The following is a 16,027-nucleotide window of genomic DNA, read 5'->3' as shown; positions in this document are numbered from 1 at the left end:
CAGGTAAAAAGACAGCAACATATTAAGACATTCAGAAAATACAATCTTTTGCATAAAAGCCCAGAGAAAGCTATATGGGTGCAAGAAACCAGTATACTTCCAGTTTCAAAGGGCATTTATTACATGAACTAAAGAAGGGTTATCGAAATCCACACTAATAGTCAAATCCTGTTACAACTTAAAAGGGACTTTCCAAAGTCTTTAATGGCAGTGAAATTTTGTACTGAACATCATTGAAGTAAATGGTCCACTGGGCTGGGCCTTTGGACTTTTTGGTTATATGGCCTCTGCAGTAAAGGTGTTTTGCTATAACTGGATTTGACCTCTTCCATGTAAGAAGATCTAAATTTTAAATGCAAAGTATTCTGGAAAAAAAAAAAAAAATAGAAGTCATTTATTCCAAAATTTATAGATAATCCACACCACAGTAGCCAATATATTTCAACTGTGTTCACTTCAATGTTAAATTTTATTGAGTAATTCTCTAAAGAGCTTAACGGAATGGACACTGATTTAGAGTTTGCAAAACTGGTTACTCTAACAAATAATATTCCCATGAGAGCAAGCTCAAGCACTTAAGATGCATACCTTGACGTATGCAAAAACTCAGGTTTATAGCTCTTCAAAAAATAGGTTGACAACCAGTTTGTGTCACAATAAACTTTGTTCCTATTCTAGGATACAATGAAGTGTATGTTGAGAATCAAAATTACACAATTAAAAAAAAATTTATACTCAGTCAACTGTTTCTCAGTACACGCCATTTTTCTACTACCTAACAAACTATATCTCAATGTGGCTTAAGACAATGAAGTTTTAGAATGAAAAATGCAACGTGGCACTTTCCTTTGGTTAAGAAATTTAGTTTAGTTAAAGGTTAAAGCAAAGACAGAATGTTTTATATCTATATCTAAATACAAAACTTTTCTTCCAGGTAACTTTAAAATTAATTTGAAACATAAAGTTCCTTCAGAAATTAAGAGTCCTGATTGAACAAAGGAGCCATTTACTTATCAACTATAACTGACGAGAAGTCTGACTGGAAAGTATTTTAAGATAACCAAAGTGTTTTGAAAGGATCTTCCCTTAGACAATCTCATGGTTAAAGAAATTGTCCATTCTTCTATTTAGTCCTGTGGGACTCCACATTAGATAAAGGCCACCGAATATCACACATGGAGAACCTGATGCTCAGCTTCCTTATAAAAGCTTGTAGCCTTAATCAACTTATATACAGAATAAAAACAAGTAGAAACCAGAGGTGACCTTAGTGGCAAACGGTGACACGAGACAATGGTACAATAACGAAGGTCTGTACCCAAAAGTCTATGTTTTTATCCTTCTGGCATTTGAAGTGAAATCTTCAGCCACTAGGCCTAACACCTAGATTGGATAATTTATGTCAATTTATATGGATACATCTTCCTGGGTTTTCTTTTGATTACAGAATTGCAAAACAGAAACATTAGGAAACCATTACTGTGGCAGAAGGTCTAAAACCAGACGACATAAACCATGCCTCTGGTTGGCTGCCTCAGACCACATCAAGACTAAACCCAATCTGATCCCCACAATTTCTTGTGTTTGGTGAAGGACTATAAATGACTCCCATCCAAGCTTACACCAGAAAAGAGGTGGACGTCTTCTACAAATTACATCATTTTTAACCTATTACCACGTTATTTTAGGGGAACTACAAAAAAACATATTGGCTTAGCAAGCACTGAATAAACTTATATAAAATTTTCTCATCTATTTTATGAAATTTTATCAACCTACCTAACACAATGTAGTAAGAACGAATGAGGCATTTACTATGAAGCATTTAGGGATTTTAGGAGGAAAAGAGCCAAAAAGAAATCAAGTGGCTATTTTTCTCTCATTTTTCATTTATGTAAGGTCATAAGTATGACAGATTTTTATGTTTGAGACGGAGTCTCGCTCTGTCTCCAGGCTGGAGTGCAATGGCACAATCTCGGCTCACTGCAACCTCCGCCTCCCAGGTTCAAGTGACTCTCCTGCCTCAGCCTCCCAAGTAGCTGGGACTACAGGTGTGCACCACGATGCTCAGCTAATTTTTGTATTTTTAGTAAGACAGGGTTTCACCATTTTGGTCAGGCTGGTCTCGAATTCCTGACCTCAGGTGATCTCCTTGCCTCAGCATTCCAAAGTGCTGGGTCTAGCTTCTTCTACATGGAGGACAGCCAAGTACGATCCCACAGGCAGTCTCTTTTAGTAAAGACGGGGTTTTGCCATGTTGGCCAGGATGGTCTCGATCTCTTGACGTTGTGATCCGCCCGCCTCGGCCTCCCAAAGTGCTGGGATTACATGTGTGAGCCATTGCGCCCAGCCCAGATTTTTTTTTTTAAGACGGAGTCTCAGCTGGATCCATGGCTCACGCCTGTAATTCCAGCACTTTGGGAGGCCGAGGCGGGTAGATCAACTGAGGTCAGGAGTTCAAGACCAGCCTAGCCAACATGGTGAAACCCTGTCTCTACTAAAAACACAAAACTTGGCTGGGCATGGTGGCTCATGTCTGTGATCCCAGCACTTTGGCAGGCCGAGGAGGGTGGATCACGAGGTCAGGAGTTGAAGACCAGCCTGGCCAGGATGGTGAAACCCCATCTCTACTAAAACTACAAAAATTAGCCAGGTACGGTGGCAGGCACCTGTAATCCCAGCGGCTCGGGCGGCTGAGGCGGGCGGATCACGAGGTCAGGAGATCAAGACCATTCTGGCTAACACGGTGAAATCCCGTCTCTACTAAAAAAATACAAAAAAAATTAGCCGGGCATGGTAGCAGGCCCCCGTAGTCCCAGTTACTGGGGAGGCTGAGGCAGGAGAAAGGCGTGAACCCGGGAGGCGGAGCTTGCAGTGAGCTGACACTGCGCCACTGCACTCCAGCCTGGGAGACAGAGCAAGACTCTGTCTCAAAAAAAAAAAAAAAAAAAAAAAAGTCTCACTCTGTGGCCTAGGCTGGAGTGCAGTGGTGCAACCTTGGCTCACTGCAACCTCTGCCTCTTGGGTTCAAGCAATTATCCTGCCATAGCCTCCTGGGGAGCCAGGACTACAGGCACGAGCCTCCACAATTTAGCTACTTTTTGTATTTTCAGTAGAGACAGGGTCTCACCACGTTGGCCAGGCTGGTCTCAAACTCCTGGCCTCAAGTGATCTGCCTGCCTCGGCATCCCAACATGCTGGGATTACAGCCATGAGCCACCACAGCTTGGCGGATAAAATGTTTTAAAATGGCACCATAGACTAATGAAACAATTTAATGTTTGCAACATGACCACATATTTAGAATCATTAACCTCAGAGCTAAAAGGAAACTTCAAAAACTGATAAAACCCAACCTTATAAAGTGGATCTCTTGGCCGGGCACGGGTGGCTCACACCTGTAACCCCAGCACGCTGGGAAGCTGAGGCAGGCAGGTAACCAAGTCAGGAGTTCAAGACCAGCCTGGGCAATATGGTGAAACCCCGTTCTTACTGAAAATACAAAAACTAGCCAGGCATGGTGGCGCGTGCCTGTATTCCCAGCTACTTGGGAGGCTGAGGCAGAAGAATCCCTTGCATCAGGTGCGATGGCTCACCCCTGTAATCCTAGCACTTTGGGAGGTCGAAGCAGGCGGATCATGAGGTCAAGAGTTCGAGACCAGCCTGGCCAACAGAGTGAAACCCCGTCTCTACTAAAAATACAAAACTCAGCCAGGCATGGTGGCACACGCCTATAGTCCCAGCTACTTGGGAAGCTGAGGCAGAAGAACCTTTTAAACCCAGGTGGGGGCGGAGATTGTGATGAGTCGATCTGCACATCAGCCCGGGCAATAGAGCGAGATTATGTTTTTTTAAAAAAAAAAAAAAAAGGCTCACGTCTATAATTCCAGCACTTTGGGAGGCCGAAGTGGGCGGATCAAGAGATCAGGAGATCGAGACCATCCTGGCTAACATAGTGAAACTCGGTCTCTACTAAAAATACAAAAAAATTAGCCAGTCCCAGCTACTCAGGAGGCTGAGGTAGGAGAATGGCATGAACCCGGGAGGCAAAGCTTGCAGTGAGCTGAGATCGCGGAAAAAAAAAAAAAAAAAAGGCCGAGCGCAGTGGCTCACGCGTGTAATCCCAACACTTTGGGAGGCTACAGAGGGAGGACCATGAGGTCAGGAGATCGAGACCACCCTGGCTAACATGGTGAAACCCCAGCTCTACTAAAAATACAAAAAAAATTAGCCGGGCGTGATGGCGTGCACCTGTAGTCCCAGCTAATGAGAGGCTGAGGAAGGGGAATCGCTTGAATCCGGGGGGCAGTGGCTGCAGTGAGCAGAGATCACACCACTGCACTCCAGCATGGGTGACACTGAGAGACTCCATCTCAAAAGAAAAAAAAAAACAAATTCAAAGAATCACTTGAACCCAAGAGGCAGAGGTTGCAGTGAGCCCAAATTGTGCCACTGTACTCCAGCCTGGGCTACAGAGCAAGACTCCGTCTCAAAAGAAAAAAAAAAAAAGTGGATCTCGTCGTATCTGTTACTTAAGACTTTTCGTACAGTTTTCTGTACTATAGTAAGTTCTACAGTCACTCATCTTATCCAAATAAAGTATACAGATATATTCATAATTTCCAAAAACCCCACCCTGTTAAGTCTGGAGTTTGAAAGGCCTAAGATAATGAAAGCCACCTTAAGAAGTACTTAAGTATTCTGTTGCATCACTTCCAAAAGGGCCTTTGAGCAGCAAGGTGCAGAAATAATTCACAGCTTTGACTCCTTTGGCAATTTAGGGCAAACAATACTTTCCATGGCCTAGTTATCACCTAATTTAACTCTCCCTTTTAAGATCAATGGATATAATAGTTTTATCAGTAAGATAACCAAATATTAAACCAAAGTTAACAAATTTAAAACAAGACAACCTCTACTACAGAACTTGTCACCAGATTGTCATGATGGACTTGGAGGGGAAGGTATCTGAAACTATATTCTGAAATCTAAGCAAAAATCCACAGTTCCTCCAAGAGTTTATCCCAAAAGACAACGAACCAATTCTCTAAAAGCAGCAAAAAAAAGTATCAGAAGAGAACTTTGTATACTTCAGCCACAGGAACACAACTTAAGGTCTAAAACCACAAAAAAGTTCACCACCCTCCCCCAGGCCCCTTCTTAAAACTTACTTTTTGCTACGTTCTTCATGGCCGTTGGCACTGCTCAACTTGTTCTCATCCTAAGCAGGGTTGATAGAAGAACATCATGAGGACGAAGTGGTAACATTTCAAGTTGTCAAAGGGTAAAGGGAACAGGAATAAGAAAATACAAAACAATTTTAAAACTAATTATTTATTTAAAGTTTAACATGGAAGGCTATAAAAAAATTTAGATGGGTATGTGTTTAACCACTTTGTTGCTTACATTTAAGTCATCAAGATACAAAAATAAAAAAATCTTTCCATATTAACATGTTAAAATTTACTTTCTTATATAGTTTAGATATTAAGTTATCCAGATTTACAATGTTGAAGTGGTTAAATATAATTTCCATAAAACATGAAGTCCTGTTTTGAGTTTTATTCCATGTGCTATGGTCCCTTTGGTCAGTACCATGGCTCTATTTCTGCCTAAGCCCCAAGTGGCCATGCTAGCAGCCAGCCACTATCGATTTCCTGTGACCGATGCCATTCCTGAGATCTTCGCCCATTTCCGTTGGAGGGTTGGGACTGTAAGAGCTTGATGCCACCTCTGTCACACATCTCGCCCTGAAGCAAACAGGGATTCACACTGCTTTAGTAATGTTGACTCCCAAGAACCCAAGAAAGTCAATTAATAATCCACCAAGTCCAGCCTAAACATTTCCTACTTCCATACCTGTTTACATGGAATTACATCCATGTTAAAAAACTAAGACACAAGAATCTTAACATTAAAACAGAAAGTAGCTCTTCAAGAGTCTAAGCATTACAAAATTACATACACTATTTAAATCTATCAAGAATTCATCCAAATTGGTACCACATGGTCGTGCTATACAATCCAAAACAAATGTATTATTTTTAAAAGGTTTAGCAAAATGTTTATTTTAAAGTTTGATTACATCAGCTATAGGAGTAAAGTGCTAACTTACAAAGCTTACAGTTTGTGACACCAGTGATAATGCATGCACACTGCTATTTTCACCACCAACTGGTGAAACAATGAAAAGACAGTTTACTTTTACTGCGATACCGAAATGAGTCAAAGACTATATTAGCCAAAATAATTCCTTTGTTTTTAGTGTGAAATACTATATGTCAGGGCCTAATTAAAAATAAAACAATATGGAGAACAGTAAAACAGTTATCAAGTGACTCTAAGCTGTGATACTGCCTCTTGTATTTTTTTTTTTTTTTAATTTCTATTCAGGGATCCAAGAATTTTAGTAATTATTAACTGAGTAGCAGATTGCCACTGGACTGTTTAAGATTTACTATCACCAGTCTTACATAGATATATAAATTTTAAAATCTCACCCATTTCTTCTTATAAGACTATTAGAAGATTTAACTTGCCACAGACTGGTTATGCTTTCTTATTCTTGGACCCCTGCTTTTTCCCAAACCACTACATTCACCTTTTTGCTATACCAAACTGGAGCTGGTAATTCTTAGTTGAGTCATTTTACCTAGGGGACCACGGTACAGCGATAAGTCACTCAATTACTACCTTATGATTGACAGTTCACACTGGAATCAAAGGTGAATTCATGGGAGTAGAGGTGAGATATCGTTAGGCAAGTCTACAAAGAGAGATAGATGGGCATTTATTCATCACGCTGAAGTGAAACTACTGCACAATATTATTACATCAATAGCATATATTTACTTTTGTAAGTTACACGTAATGCATCTCTGATAAGATAAATCAAGAGGGCTCCGGGGAGGTTAGTTTACATTTCAGCAGTAGTTTCGTGAATAATGCTAAATTAAGAAATTATAAACCTCACCGACATGTTTTTTCTCACCTTCTTGTAAGGAGCCTCAAGCATTGCTTCAATATCAATATCGTCTGCCATTTTCTCTAAACGCCTAGGAAAAGAACAAGACGATTCGGTGAGTAAACATTTTTATTTGTCTTTTTTTTTTTTTTTCTGATACGGAGTTTCGCTCTAGTTGCCCAGGCTGAAGTGCAGTGGCGCGATCTCGGCTCACTGCAAGCTCCGCCTCCCGGGTTCAAGCGATCCTCCTACCTCACCTCCCGAATAGCTGGGATCACAGGCGCCTGCCACCACACCCGGCTAATTTTTGTATTTTTAATAGAGACGGGGTTTCACCATGTTGATGAGGTTGGTCTCGAACTCCTGACCTCAAGTGATCCGCCTGCCTCTACCTCCCAAAGTGCTGCGATTACAGGCGTGAGCCACCGCGGCCGGCCTGGTAAACGCTTTTCAAATCGACTGAATTTTCTCAGCCGACACACTGGAAAACTTAAGAAAAACCTCCAAAAGCCCTACAATGAATGACTAAACTGACAAGCACTTTAACCAGGTTTGGCTTATGTAAGTAAATCCAAAACGCCTCTTACACCAAAGACATGAAAATGAAGACTTCAATGTCCAATATTTAACACCCTGCGATCAACTCCAAAAACAGAAACTGGGAGACCCGAACGAGAGCGCCTCTTTCCGCGCAAAAACCCGCGCTGCCATTTTAGGGGCAAAGGGAAACTCCCTCCATTGGGAGGGGTTATGAGCCAAGGCAGCGTTCAACTGGCGCCATGTTGGGAGGTCGCGGCCGGCCCAGGCCTCGAAGGAGACAGGTCACCCATCTACAGAGGCCTCTCAGAGGTCCCTGCCACCCCAAGAATCCAGACTCCACCCGACCGGAAAATAAGGGCGCGGTCACTGAAACAGGGCCGACTTCTCGAAAACCACCCCTCACCCCGGTCGCTAAAGACCGCCAAGAGCGCCCCTCAGCCCAAAAGGGAGCCAAACCTCGAGAAAGCTGGGATAATACGCGGGTCCGCAACGCCCCTGTACCTGCTCCGGCTTTCGGACGCCTGTGGTGCTCGTCTTCGGGAAGAGACTTCTGCTGCTGCCGCCGCCGCCGCCGCTTCTGTTGCTACTGTTAAGCCCCTAGGCCCAGGCCGCGGAACCGCCCAGCCCGAATATCGGGCTCCGAGGACGGCTAGGCCCGAGCGAATCTAAAAAAAACAATGGAATTAGAGAAGCCCACGCGGGAGAGCAGGACGGCGGCTTCGGCAGCTCAGGATCCACCCCTGCGACAGTGACGGCAAGCTCCCCGAAATGGCGGCCGCTGCTTCCCTGTACTCACATTCACCAGCACACATACACACACACAAACACACGGGGCCTCACAGAGCCCTCAGCACGGGCTCTCGCGAGAAGCTGCGCCAAGCAGCAAATCGGAGAGGCCGAAGTATCGCGAGATCTAAGTATAGCTCCAGCGACTGTAGCCCAATCTCGCGCAATGATTGCGCCATAGACAGTCCCATCCCCCATTCAGAGAGGCGCCTTTCACTCCCACTTCGCGTAAGCACCTAAATCTCGCGAGACAGAGTGGGTCTCTAGGGTAAAGACAGTTGGTAGGCTACCTGTCAATCTTTCAGAGAACTCCTCGCTGAGTGGAGCTCCGCGGTCGCCTCCCCCTCGTGGCGCCTCTTCACGGCCATCTGAAGATTCCCCCAGCACAGCCGACCGCCCCCTCCGGCCTCCCGGATGGCTGTCAAGGTCGCCATAAGGCAACCTAGTCGGTATGGCGATAGGATAAAACGGCGATCTTCAGATTATCCGCTAAGGGTGGAGACGAAGTGGAAAAGTGTATCAGAAGGCCAGAAGAGACCTTTAGGGGTAGGGGAGAGGGGGAGATAATAAAAATAGGTTTCCTAGTCATTTGGAGCCAATGGCGCGGTCTGCACTGTCGATCTTTGAAACAACCTTGGAAATAGTGGAGGAAAGCAAAGAAAAGGTGGAGAAGATAAACTCTGCTTCCCTTGGCATGGGACCAGCTTTGTGCCCCGAATTTAATCACCTCTTGTGTCAGGGTTGCTACCGTTCCTTCAAAAAAGTTCCCCTTCCTGAATATTACTGAAGAATTTGGGGGGAAAAAAAACACACCCCACTAAAAAAAGTCCCCCTTCCCCCAGGGACCTGGCTCCTCTCCCCTGAAGTCTTCCAGATGCCTGGTAATTAGAGCATGAATTAGTCACTGTTCTTTGGTCAGTACTGTGAGAGGTTTTCTCCTAGATGGTGGAAAAAAATTGGAGAGAACTCTTCAAAGCAAAAAATCTTACCGTCTAAACAGTCTAATGATTGAGAGCAGAAAAGATTCGAAATGAGACGCCTTGATTAGTGTAGCTAGCTGCTTCAACACTGTGTGACCTTGAACAAGCAAATTAACCTCAGAGCAGATTTTTCATTTCCTGATTTAAAAGAGGACATACTTAGTAGCTAGTCTAAGCTGCTTGAGCCTGAGGAAGGCAGATAATGCTCACTACTGAATTTTTCGAGGTTAGCAGGGCATGTCTGCCCAAGTGGACCCTAAGTAAATTGATGAATGAAGGCTCAGTAGGGCTATAGTGAAGATTAAACGATATAACGTCTGTAAACGCCTGGCAAATATTTAATCTTCAAAAGAGCTAACTTCTTGCTAAACAAAATTATTTAGAGAAAATATAGATGTTAAGTGGTTTTGCCTCTCAGGTTAACTTTACAGACGGGTTAGGGTTTATCTTAGAGGATTATTAATAACAGTTATTTCGTAGTTAGAATACTCTCTTAGTCCTTTTCCTGAAAATTCAGATCCTCTTTTTATTTTATTTTATTTCTGAGACGGAGTCTCGCTCTGGAGGCCAGGCGGAGTGGCTTATGCCTCTAATCCCAGCACTTTGGGAGGCCGGCGGGAGTGGACTGCCTGAGGTCAGGAGTTCAAGACCAGCCTAACCAACATGGCGAAACCCTGTCTCTACTAAAAATTAAAAAACTAGCCAGGCATGGTGGCAGGCGCCTGCAATCCCAGCTACTCGGGAGGCTGAGGCAGGAGAATCGCTTGAACCCAGGAGGCGGAGATTGTAGTGAGCTGAGATCATGCCATTGCACTCTAGCCTGGGTGACAGATCAAGACTCTATCTCAAAAAAAGAAAAAATCATCACAGAAAATTGAAGCATAATATGTCAGAAAAAAAGCAAGCTAACCTCTGCTGTCTCTTCCTGCCCCCCGGTAATTCCAGTATTATGACTTCTTGTTGTGCAAAATGAAAGCATGAAAGTGACACTTGGTTTTTCTCGTTTGTTTAGGAACATGACATGACAGAATTTGACCTTAACCTCTAGACTTCTTGTTTGGAAAGAGAAAGGATTTAAGCTCTAAGTCACTTGATGATTTAAGATCCCTCAAATAGTTTTCTGCTCAAGGACCATCGGAGGCAATATGGCAACTTAGCAGATCATCAAAAAACACCGTTTGGAGAAATCAAGTTCCTGAAATGAGTATTTTTTATGTTTAAAAGGAAATATCCCCACGCATGGTGGCTCATGACCTCTAATTCCAGCACTTTGGGAGGCCAAGGCAGGAGGATTGCTTGAGTCCAGGAGTTTGAGACCAGCCTGGGCAATATAGCAAGACCCTGTCTCTAAAAAAAATTTAAAAATTAGCCACACGTGGTGATGCATGTCTGTAGTTCCAACTACTCAGGAGGCTGAGATGAGAGGATAGCTTGAGCCCAGGAGTTCAAGACTGCAGTCAGCTAGAATCATGTGCCACTTCACCCGAGCCTGGGCAACAGAGCAAGACCCTATCTCTTAACACAAAAGAAAATATCACGAACATAATATGCTTTTCATTCACTTTACAAGACTTCACTAACTCTGGTTCATGAACTTTCTATGTAAATGAATTCCCCTTTCATCATTTTGCTCTCAAAGGATAGAGGAATAGAGCCTGAAATAGAGCCAAAAAAGTAATGAATATACTTAGAAAATTAAACTGAAAACTGAATGCATTTTACCAATGTGGATTTTTAATTATTAAGGATATATTTTAAATGTCTATGTTTATCAGATACATGTGGTTTGGTTTTGTTTTTTGTCCCCAAAAATCTACAGCAAGTAGAATTGTTTGGTTTTTTAATTGAGACAGGCTCTCATGCTGTCCCACAGGCTGAAGTGCAGTGGCATCATCATAGCTTACTGTAACCTTGCAGTCCTGGGCTCAAGCAATCTTCCCAGCTCAGCCTCCCAAGTAGCTAGAAATACAGGTGCACATCACCATGCCCAGCTAAATTAAAAAAAAAAAAATTGGGGTCTGGGTGTGGTGACTCACGCCTATAATCCCAGCACTTTGGGAGGCCAAGATGGACGGATCACCTGAGATTGGGAGTTCGTGACCAGCCTGACCAACATAGAGAAACCCCGTCTCTACTAAAAATACAAAATTAGCTAGGCGTGGTGGCGCATGCCTGTAATCCCATCTATTTGGGAGGCTGAGGCAGGAAAATCGCTTGAACCCAGGAGGCGGAGGTTGTGGTGAGCTGAGATCGCGCCATTGCACTCCAACAAGAGCAAAACTCCATCTCAAAAAAAAAAAAAATTTTTTTTTTTGTAGAGATTGGGGCTTCAAATGTGATGTTTTGATAAAGGCATGTTATGTGTAATAATCAAATCAGAGTACTTGGGGTAATCCAGCACCTCAAGCATTTATCATTTCCATTTTTTTTTTGTTTGAGACAGAGTTTCACTCTTGTTGCCCAGGCTGGAGTACAATGGCGCGTTCTCGGCACTCTCTCTCTATATATATATGTATGTATATATGTGTGTGTGCATGTGTGTGTATGTGTGTATATATATATATTTTTTTTTTTGAGATGGAGTCTCGCTCTGTCGCCCAAGTTGGAGTGCAATGGCACAATCAGGCTCGCTGCAACCTCCGCCTCCCAGGTTCAAGCAATTCTCCTGCCTCAGCCTCCCGAGTAGCTGGGATTACAGGAGCACACCACTACACCCAGCTAATTTTTTATATTTTTGGTAGAGATAGGATTTCACCCTGTTGCCCAGGCTGGTCTTGAACTCCTGACCGCAAGTGAATTGCCTGCCTCGGCCTCCCAAAGTGCTGGGATTACAGGCATGAGCCACCTTGCCCGGGCTTTTTCTTTCTTGAAACAGTCTCACTTTGTCACCCATGCTAGAGTGCAGTGGCACAATCACAGCTCACTGCAGCCTTGGTCTTCTGAGCTCAAGAGATCCTCCCATCTCAGCCTCCTGAGTAGCTAGGACTACAGGCACGTGCCACCAGGCCCAGCTAATTTTAGTATTTTTTGTAGAGTTGGGTTTTTGCCATGTTGTCCAGGCTGGTCCCCAACTCCTGACTCAAGGGATCCTCTCCTGTATGCCTCCCTAAGTGCTGGGATTACAGGCGTGAGCCAGCGTGCCTGGCCCTTTTTTTTCCCCCCATATCACTAGGACAATGGGAAACTTAAGCCCATTTCATACAGATGTAATTAATTTTTTTTTTGAGGCGGAGTCTCACACTGTCGCCCAGGCTGGAGTGCAGTGGCGCGATCTTGGCTCACTGCAAGCTCCGCCTCGCCTCCCAGGTTCACGCCATTCTCCTGGCTCAGCCTCCCGAATAGCTGGGGCTACAGGTGCCCACCACCACGCCCGGCTAGTTTTTTGTATTTTTAGTAGAGATGGGGTTTCACTGTGTTGGCCAGGATGGTTTCGATCTCCTGACCTCATGATCCGCCCGCCTTGGCCTCCCAAAGTGCAGGGATTACAGGCGTGAGCCACCGCGCCCGGCCCAGATGTAATTAATTTTAACACTCATGTGACCTTTGCCTGATTTAGGCAGATGAAATTGTATCTCTCCACCCAGGTTCCTTCTGCACTTGATTATCTAATCAATCTCCTGACTAAATGAATTATTTTAAATACATGCTTGTCTATTGGCCACAATGTCAAGGGTATTCTAGTGACATAGCTAAGGTTTTAACCTAAATTTGTGGATCATGTTTTTTGAAACGGTCTTGCACTGTCTCCCAGGCTGCTTGGAGTGCAGAGACTTAGTTATGGTTTACATGGTTTACTGCAGGCTCAAACTCTTGGGCTTAGCTTCCCAAAGTGAATTATTAGGGTCTTTTTTTGTTTGTTTTGTTTTTTTTGAGACAGAGTCTTGCTCTGTTGCCCAGGCTGTAGTGCAACCGTGGCTCACTGCAACCTCCACCTCCTGGGTTCAAGCGAGTCTCCTGCCTCAGCCTCCTAAAAAGCTGGGATTACGGGCACCTGCCACCATGCCTGGCTGATTTTTTTGTAGAGATGGGGTTTCACCATGTTGGCCAGGCTGGTTTCGAACTCCTGACCTCAGGTGATCCGCCCGCCTTGGCCTCCCAAAGTGCTGGGATTATGGGCATGAGCCACCATGCCCAGCCTGTCGTTTGTTTTTTTTTAGATGGAGTCACCCAAGCTGGAGTGCAGTGGCTTGATCTCAGCTCATTTCAATCTCCTCCTCCCAGGTCAAGTGATTCTCCTGCCTCAGCCTCCCAAAGCAGCTGGGACCATAGGTATGCACCACCATGCCTGGCTAATATTTGTATTTTTAGTACAGACAGGATTTCACCATGTTGACCAGGCTGATCTTGAACTCCTGACCGCAGGTGATCAGCCCATGTTGGCCTCCCAAAGTGCTGGGATTACAGGCGTGAGCCACTACACCCAGCCTGGTTTTTTGTTTGTGTCTTTGAGACAGTCTCACTCTGTCGCCCAGGCTGCAGTGCAGTGGCAAGATCTCAGCTCACTGCAACCTCCACCTCCCGGGTTCAAGCAATTCTCATGTCTCAGCCTCCTGAGTAGCTTTCAACCAAGTGGATTTCAACCAAGTGGGCCCAGCTACTTTTTGTATTGTTAGTACATACGGGGGTTTCGTCATGTCGACCCAGCTGGTCTCAAACTCCTGGCCTCAAGTGATCGGCCCTCCTTGGCCTCCTAAAGTGCTGGGATTACAGGTGTGAGTCGCCGTGCCTCGCAGAGTGATTAGTTTTGAAGAAGAAATGTAGGCTGGGCACGGTGGCTCAAGCCTGCAATCCCAGCACTTTGGGAAGCCGAGGTGGGCAGATCACCTGAGGTAGGGAGTTTGAGACCAGCCTGACCAACATAGTGAAATCCTGTCTCTACCAAAAATACAAAAAATTAGCCAGGTGTGGTGGCGGGCAACTGTAATCCCAGCTACTCGGGAGGCTGAGGCAGGAGAATCGCTTGAACCTGGGAGGCAGAGGCTGCAGTGAGCCGAGATCACGCCATTGCACTCCAGCCTGGGCGACAGTGGGAGACAGAGTCTCGCTCTGTTGTCCAGGCTCGAGTGCACCGGATCTCAGCTCACTGCAAGCTCTGCTTCCCAGGTTCACGCCATTCTCCTGCCTCAGCCTCCCGAGTAGCTGGGACTACAGGCACCCGCCACCTCGCCCGGCTAATTTTTTGTATTTTTTAGTAGAGACGGGATTTCACCGTGTTAGCCAGGATGGTCTCGATCTCCTGACTTCATGATCCACCCGTCTCGGCCTCCCAAAGTGCTGGGATTACAGGCTTGAGCCCCCGCGCCCAGTCAAGAAGAAATCTTTCAAGGGTACATCCCTGGCTACTTCCTTGAGGGTGATACCACATTAACTTTGCTTGGAATCACTGTCAAAGAATCCTGTCCTCAAACTCAAGATAATTTCGTTAGCTCCTATGTGAACGAGATAGGGAAATAACTGATGCTTTCTGTCAGAGTTTCATCTTCGGTCAAAAAAGTAAAATGTTTTGAACTCACCATAGTTACGGCAATGAAGAAAGTTAAGGGGCACTTATAATAGCCGATGTATCCATTCCATGGCCAAAAGGATTGCCCAAAACGCTACTTTAGATTGAAAATAAAAGCAAAAAGATTCAATACATGGTAACATAAAATGTAATTTACAACACTCATTTAGAGCGTATCAATGAAATATACTGTTTACTGATTCATTCAATAAGTGTTTAGTACATTTGGTAGGCGAAATACTCATTAAGACAATTTGCAGCTGGGCGCAGTGGCTCATGCCTGTAATCCCAGCACTTTGGGAGACCGAGACAGGTGGATCACGAGGTCAGGCGTTCAAGACCAGCCTGGCCAACATAGTGAAAACCCATCTCTACTAAAAATACAAAAAATTAGCTTGGCATGGTGGCAGGCACCTGTAATCCCAGCTGCTTAGGAGGCTGAATCGCTTGAACCTCGGAGGCAGAGGTTGCAGTGAGCTAACATTGCATCACTGCACTCCAGCCCAGGCGACGGTGTGAGACTCCAACTCAAAAAAAAAAAAAAAGACAATTTGTGAGCACAAAACTAATCAAAAGGATAATCCTTTTTCCTTCAAGAGTTTCCAGTTTATTGAGAGCACCTGAAGGAACATAAAACCATATTCAAGATATACTATTTTGCATTGTACTAATAAGATTTTGCATAAGCTCAATGCTTTAAACATCAAAAGTCAGGATCTCAGCCAGTCATGGTGGCTCACACCTATAATGCCACCACTTTGGGAGGCCAAGGCAGAGGATCACTCGAACCCAGGAGTTTGAGACCACCGTGGTCATCATAGCAAGACCCTGTCTGAGAAAAAAGATGGAGTCTGGCAGTGTCTCCCAGCAGGCATTGTTTAGTGGCATGATCATAGCTCATTGCAACCTCAAACACCTGGGCTCAAGAGATTATCCCGCCTTAACCTACCAAGTAGCTAGGACTACAGGCATATGCCACTATACCTGGCTATTTTTTTTCTTTTTTTCTTTTTTTGTCATAGAGACAGGATCTCTCTGTGTTGCCCAGTCTGGTTTTGAATTCCTGGTCTGAAGCAATCCTCCCACCTCAGTCTCCTAAAATGCCAGGATTATAGGTGTGAGCCACCTAACCTGGCTAATAGTATTAATAATAAAATATTTACATAGCACTTCACACATTATAAAGTTTTTCCTACATAAAATCCCATTTATTCCTCTAAATCAGTTTATTTCCGTTTTTTTTTTTTTTTTTTT

The 16,027-nt window shown here is 44.4% G+C and overlaps 1 protein-coding gene across 4 annotated transcripts in view; it reads right to left on the bottom strand.

Moving 5' to 3' along the window:
- The window catches only part of RBM39 (RNA binding motif protein 39), a 40,380-nt gene extending 31,988 nt beyond the window's left edge, over window positions 1-8,392 (bottom strand). For 3 of the 4 annotated variants that reach the window (XM_011972376.1, XM_011972377.1, XM_011972378.1), the window contains exons 1-3: window positions 8,006-8,392; window positions 6,992-7,055; window positions 5,172-5,221 (exon numbers count right to left, since the gene is read on the bottom strand). In XM_011972376.1, the coding sequence (XP_011827766.1) occupies window positions 5,172-5,221; window positions 6,992-7,042 (101 nt within the window). In that variant the 5' untranslated portion in view covers window positions 7,043-7,055; window positions 8,006-8,392. The remainder of the gene's footprint in view (window positions 1-5,171; window positions 5,222-6,991; window positions 7,056-8,005) is intronic. The other variant, XM_011972375.1, reaches the window with a different exon arrangement.
- Window positions 8,393-16,027: the final 7,635 nt, after the last annotated feature.

This window comes from Mandrillus leucophaeus, unplaced genomic scaffold (assembly GCF_000951045.1).
Source record: "Mandrillus leucophaeus isolate KB7577 unplaced genomic scaffold, Mleu.le_1.0 Scaffold129, whole genome shotgun sequence".
NCBI lineage: Eukaryota > Metazoa > Chordata > Mammalia > Primates > Cercopithecidae > Mandrillus > Mandrillus leucophaeus.
Note: the sequence above shows the minus strand (reverse complement) of the source record. Positions and strands in the feature narration are given on the sequence as shown.